General features: G+C 34.8%; 1 protein-coding gene across 1 annotated transcript; it reads left to right on the top strand.

Moving 5' to 3' along the window:
• Positions 1-2,606: 2,606 nt before the first annotated feature.
• LOC149713678 (zinc finger BED domain-containing protein 4-like) lies at positions 2,607-6,303 on the top strand. Its single transcript, XM_089844140.1, has 2 exons — positions 2,607-3,045; positions 5,399-6,303. Exons 1-2 carry the CDS (start codon positions 2,607-2,609, stop codon positions 6,301-6,303), a joined length of 1,344 nt encoding a protein of 447 aa, XP_089700266.1.
• The last annotated feature ends 248 nt before the right edge of the window (positions 6,304-6,551 follow it).

Below are 6,551 nucleotides of genomic sequence, written 5' to 3'. Positions count from 1 at the left end.
TATTCTTCTATTATTTCTAAGGGTGGGCGAATACTCGTCTTTAACGAATAATTCGATCGAATATCGAGACGAATAACCGTCTCGGTATTCGTTTGAACCCATTTTTACTATTCGAACGAATATCGAATACTGACTTTACTATTCGATAAATATTCGACAACCCATTTCGCAAAGGGCCTAGGCCTAACTGAAAAACCTTTGGTTTTCTTCTGCTCCAAAATAGTGAATCCTGATTCGCTGATTCTCTATTGTGGGCTTTTTATGATGTCTCTAAGATTGGGACATTGCTATTGGTCGAATATGGGGATTTTTTTTTGCTCCGCTTTATACAAAAACTGGCGACGTCATTTGGTGAAGCTACTATTGGTCAGAAATAGATACGCAATTTTAAACGCTTAGCGTTGGTTTAGGTTTAGTTATAGTTTGAGTTTGAGATTGAGAGATGATGTTTCTTTGTTCCTAATTCTCTCTGCTTTGTTCAAATGATCAATCTTTGTTCTTTGGGTGCTGATGCTTGAGTACAGTAGTTGTTTTAGTACAGTTGAGCGTGTAAGTACTTCAATTTAATTAATTTGATTTAATTTAATTTAACTAATTTGATTTATATTAATTATTATTATTGAACTAATCCTGTTTTTCATTGTTATAGGTTTAAATTTTGTTAGATGGATAATCTTAATAATATGATCATTCTTAGTTCATTGTATGGCAGAGTTTAGTCCAAGTTGAGTTGAGACTGTAAGTACTCTCCTCGTAATTAATGATTTGATTGTAATCAATTTGATTTATTTAATTTTTATTATTGAACTAATCGTGGTTTTCTTTGTGTCAGGTTTAAATTTAGTTGTAGTTCATCTGATGGTTAAAAAATGGTACCCATGAATCGTTCACTTCGTGGCTCCTCATTTTCAAAACGCAATGAAGATAAAGAGTTTGAAAGGAGCTGATAGGTCCGCATATATTTCCTGTGTTGTAGGCATTTGGAACTCCATTCTGAGAAGCGCTGGATTTAGGTTTCGAGGGTCGATGCAGATTCTGACCTTGATCTTCTGGTCATTTTGGGCTGAAGTGTCCTTTATCACCACCACCATCGGATGTATCCAGCTGGATGGTTCCTTCACTTCTTCAATTACTCCATTTTGTATCATGCGTTGTAGTTCTTCCACACCACTTCACGAAGGTGGATTGGTATGCGCCGAAGTGGACATATGGTGGGGGTTACATGTGGCTTGACACAGAGTTCATGTTTGCCAAGAAACTTGCCAATCTTGTTGAACACGTAATTGTATTCTTCTATTATTTCTAAGGGTGGGCGAATACTCGTCTTTAACGAATAATTCGATCGAATATCGAGACGAATAACCGTCTCTGTATTCGTTTGAACCCATTTTTACTATTCGAACGAATATCGAATACTGACTTTACTATTCGATAAATATTCGACAACCCATTTCGCAAAGGGCCTAGGCCTAACTGAAAAACCTTTGGTTTTCTTCTGCTCCAAAATAGTGAATCCTGATTCGCTGATTCTCTATTGTGGGCTTTTTATGATGTCTCTAAGATTGGGACATTGCTATTGGTCGAATATGGGGATTTTTTTTTTGCTCCGCTTTATACAAAAACTGGCGACGTCATTTGGTGAAGCTACTATTGGTCAGAAATAGATACGCAATTTTAAACGCTTAGCGTTGGTTTAGGTTTAGTTATAGTTTGAGTTTGAGATTGAGAGATGATGTTTCTTTGTTCCTAATTCTCTCTGCTTTGTTCAAATGATCAATCTTTGTTCTTTGGGTGCTGATGCTTGAGTACAGTAGTTGTTTTAGTACAGTTGAGCGTGTAAGTACTTCAATTTAATTAATTTGATTTAATTTAATTTAACTAATTTGATTTATATTAATTATTATTATTGAACTAATCCTGTTTTTCATTGTTATAGGTTTAAATTTTGTTAGATGGATAATCTTAATAATATGATCATTCTTAGTTCATTGTATGGCAAAGTTTAGTCCAAGTTGAGTTGAGACTGTAAGTACTCTCCTCGTAATTAATGATTTGATTGTAATCAATTTGATTTATTTAATTTTTATTATTGAACTAATCGTGGTTTTCTTTGTGTCAGGTTTAAATTTAGTTGTAGTTCATCTGATGGTTAAAAAATGGTACCCATGAATCGTTCACTTCGTGGCTCCTCATTTTCAAAACGCAATGAAGATAAAGAGTTTGAAAGGAGCTCCAGTTCAACTGAAACTAGTTTTAGTAGTGCATCAGATGAAGAAGCTGATCAGTCTGACAGTACAGTTGAACTCGCTCAAACTAAAAGGATCAAGCTAAGTCCCATCTGGGAATTTTTCACTCTGAGTGGCGTACAAGCAATTTGTAGCCTCTGCAAGATTAATATAAAACGAAAATGTGGTTCCACGTCAGGGATGATTAATCATCTAAGATTGAAACACAGGAAAGAATATGAAGAGTTTGAAAAGAAGCGCGAATTCAAAGCTCAACCTCCAAAGAAGCAATCAACCCTGGAGGAAGTTCTAAGATTAAAAGTAGCGTTCCAGAAGAGCCATCTAAAGGCAGTAGCAATCACAAAATCAATCGGCTTAATGATGGCCCTCGACTTTCAGCCATATTCAGTTGTTGAAGACTCTGGATTCAAAGGAGTATTAAAGACTTGCGAACCCAGATATGTTCTGCCTAGTAGGAACTATTTTGCGAGAAACGTTATTCCTGGATTGTTTAACGAAACAGAGCTTGCTGTGAAAACCATAGTCTCTGATGACTTATCTCAAGGAGTGGAAGCGTGTGGCATAACATCAGACTTCTGGAAATCAAGATCATCTGAAAATTTTCTGAGCGTGACCCTGCACTACATAAACAAAGATTTTTATCCAAAATCGTTTGCTCTGAGCTGTACTTCCTTCAACGAAGCCCATACTGGAGACAACCTAAAAGACAGCCTCTACTCAACTTTAACAAGCTATGGAATTGACTACAACAAAGTCAAAATTTATGCTTTGACTGACAACGCTCCAAATATGAAAGCTGGTATCGCTAAAACGGTTTTCACTGCCCTTACAAAAATCTTCTTAAGAGTTCTAAAGGAATTTCTTTGGAACCCTACGGAGCCCTTGGGATCATTTTCTAAAGAAACTATTTCCAAAGACTTCCATGGAATTTCCTAAAGAATTATTGAGATAAATTTCCAAAGAATCTCTTGGGATTATATTCTAAAGAAATTCTTTTGGAATTCTAGAGATAAATTTCCAAAGAATGTCTTGGGATTATTTTCTGAAGACGTTCTTTAGGAATTCTAGAGATAAATTTCCAAAGAATGTCTTGGGATTATTTTCTAAAGAAATTCTTTAGGTATTCTAGAGATAAACTTCCAAAGAATGGCTTGGGACCATTTCCTAAAGAAATTCTTTAGGAATTCTAAAGATGAATTTCCTAAGAAGGTCTAGGGACTATTTTCTAAAGAAATTCTTTTGGAATTCTAGAGATAAATTTCCATAGAACGTCTTAGGATTAATTTCTAAAGAAATTCTTTAGGAATTCTAGAGATAAATTTCCTAAGAGGTCTTGGGATTTTTTTCGAAAGAAATTCTTTAGGAATTCTAGAGATAAATTTCCAAAGAATGTCTTGGGATTACTTTCTAAGGAAATTCTTTAGGAATTCTAGAGATAAATTTCCAAAGAATTTCTTGGTATTATTTTCTGAAGAAATTCTTTAGGAATTCTAGGGATAAATTTCCAAAGTAGGTCTAGGGTTGTTTTCCAAAGAAGTTCTTTAGAAATTCTTGAGATAAATTTCCAAAGAATGTCTAGGGAATATTTTCCAACGAAATTCTTTAGAATTCTTGAGATCAATTTCCAAAGAAGGTCCATGGTTTATTTCCAAAAGAAATTCGTTAGGAATTATTGAGATAAATGTCCAATGAAGCTCTAGGGTTGGTTTTCCAGAGAAGATCTAGGGTTTATCTTCCAACGAAATTCGTTTGGAATTCAAGAGATTAATTTCCAAAGAAGGTTTATTTTCCAACGAAATTCGTTTGGAATTCAAGAGATTAATTTCCAAAGAAGGTTTATTTTCCAACGAAATTCGTTTGGAATTCAAGAGATTAATTTCCAAAGAAGGTTTATTTTCCAACGAAATTAGTTAAGAATTTTAGAGAAGAATTTCAAAGGGCCAGATATATTGCAATTATGCTTTACATATAATTATCTCAAAATATTTTTACCCAAATTGTTTAGCTAAAGTTTTCCTCGATAGACATTAACTTGATGGTTAAAAAAAATTAAAAACGTTTCACGAAGGCTTGTCCCGTAGCTAAGGCTAGGCAAGCGCTGAAATGGAATGTTATATTTACCTATTTTTTTATTATATTTTTTTTTGCCTTCAATAATCCTTGAGGTGTTTATGTAAAGGATAAAATAGATTAAAAGTAAAGTAAGAGTAATTAAAATCGTTATGTTTAGATTTACAGGGAATCTAAGCTGTCAGTCGGAATTTTTGCTTAATTCTCTTATGGCATGTTTTATCTTTATTTCGAGCGTAATTAGAGTCCAAAATAAATATTTTTTAAAAAACATTGTAGAGGAAATTAGGTTAAACGCGTTTCTGATACTCGAAAAACTCTCAGTGAATATACATTATTAAATTTAACAACGACGTCTGTATCTACTGCTTGGCCGTTAAAGCCTCCAAAACCCACTTAGTACCCCATACAATTGCACAAGGTTTAAAACTTTCTGCCGTTTACGGATGTTTTTAAGTCGATTAAATGTCTGACTTTTAAAGCAACTTCACTCTGCATGCGAGAACTTCCCTCTCTATAAGGGGTGTAGTTCAGCATATAAGAACTACACTTCCTGTATTGGGATATGGTTCTGCATGTAAGAACTATCCTCGTTTCAAGTGGCTAAATTAGTTTACCCACTTCTCTATATATTTCCCAATAAAATTCCAAAGATATTTCCCATGAAAATTCCAAAGATATTTCCCAAGAAAATTCCAAAGATATTTCCCAAGAAAATTCCAAAGATATTTCCCAAGAAAATTCCAAAGATGTTTCCCAAGAAAATTCCAAAGATATTTCCCAAGAACATTCCAAAGATATTTCCCAAGAACATTCCAAAGATATTTCCCAAGAAAATTCCAAAGATATTTCCCAAGAAAATTCCAAAGATATTTCCCAAGAAAATTCCAAAGATATTTCCCAAGAAAATTCCAAAGATATTTCCAAAGTAATTTCCAAAGAAAAAGAGGCCAATATTCCCCAATTTCCTAAAGAACGCCTTAAGGATTTTCAAAGAAATTTCCCAAGGAATTTTCTTAAGAGTTCTTAAGAAGATTTTTGTAAGGGTGGTATATCCTGTTTTTCCCATACTTCGCAACTAGTCATTCAAGATTCGCTGAAAGAGCTTAAAAAGCGAAATATCGCAGACGCCGAGACTGTTCTTCAGAAATGTAGAACAATCGTGGGCCATTTCAATCACAGTGAACCGGCAAGGAGAAAGCTTATAAAAGCGCAAGAGGAGTATAGCCTTCCAAAGAAAAAACTTATTCAAGATATTGTCACTCGATGGAACAGTTCTTTATACATGCTCAGAGGTTTGCTAGAAAATAAAGTTGCTGTGGGATCTGCACTGCTGACAACAGAAATTGATAATTTAACTACATCAGAGTGGATGGCAATAACAAAATTGACCTCTATTCTGTCACCCTTTGAAGAAGCAACAAAAGATCTTTCTGGTGATCAATACCCAACGTTATCGATGGTTTACCCTGCGTTATACTGTCTGGAGAAGGAATTGGAAAAAATCGGTCATTCGCATCCCTATGCAAAGGTTTTTGCAGCCAAACTTAAGTCACGTTTTCCGAACTACAGGAATACACTGGTTTTTCAAATAGCAATGCTAGTTGACCCAAGATTTAAAAACGTTCTGCTCGACACTCATGATAAGACGGTTTGCTCAGTTTTGCTCAGATCACAAGTCGAAATTTACGCTCAAAGAAGATATGAAAAAGAACGAGAAAATTCAGTTGAAGAGGAACCACAGCCAAGCACATCCGCTGAGAATACTGTTAAAGGTTGTAGCTTATGGGATGAGTTAAAGGAAAAATCTGCTTCCCCCATACAAGCTAAATATATTTCAAAGGATGAAATAAATGTATATCTTGAAGAGAGCGTAATAGACAGACTTTCTAATGTCTATGATTGGTGGCGAAAAAATGAAACCAGATTCCCATTACTAGCCAGTGTAGCAAAAAAAATTCTTGGCACCGCCAGCGTCTTCAGCTAGTAGCGAAAGAATGTTCTCTTCAGGGGGGAACATCTTAACCACTAGTCGTGAAAGCTTAAACACTGACCATTTTGAGCAACTACTTTTCCTACACCAAAATCTTAAGAGATGTGGCATTGTCAAGGAGAAAACTTAGTAAACTTTAATTTAACCAAAGAGTAAGGAGACTAAAGAGTAAAGACCCAAAAATTAGAAGGTTAGTGCTAGTAACTTACAGCATATATATTCCTTAACCTCATACACTCCTT

The sequence above is a fragment of the Phalangium opilio genome, unplaced genomic scaffold (genome assembly GCF_054372755.1).
Source record: "Phalangium opilio isolate 3A_F unplaced genomic scaffold, DU_Popi_V2 ptg000009l_1, whole genome shotgun sequence".
Classification (NCBI taxonomy): Eukaryota; Metazoa; Arthropoda; class Arachnida; order Opiliones; family Phalangiidae; genus Phalangium; species Phalangium opilio.
Note: the sequence above shows the minus strand (reverse complement) of the source record. Positions and strands in the feature narration are given on the sequence as shown.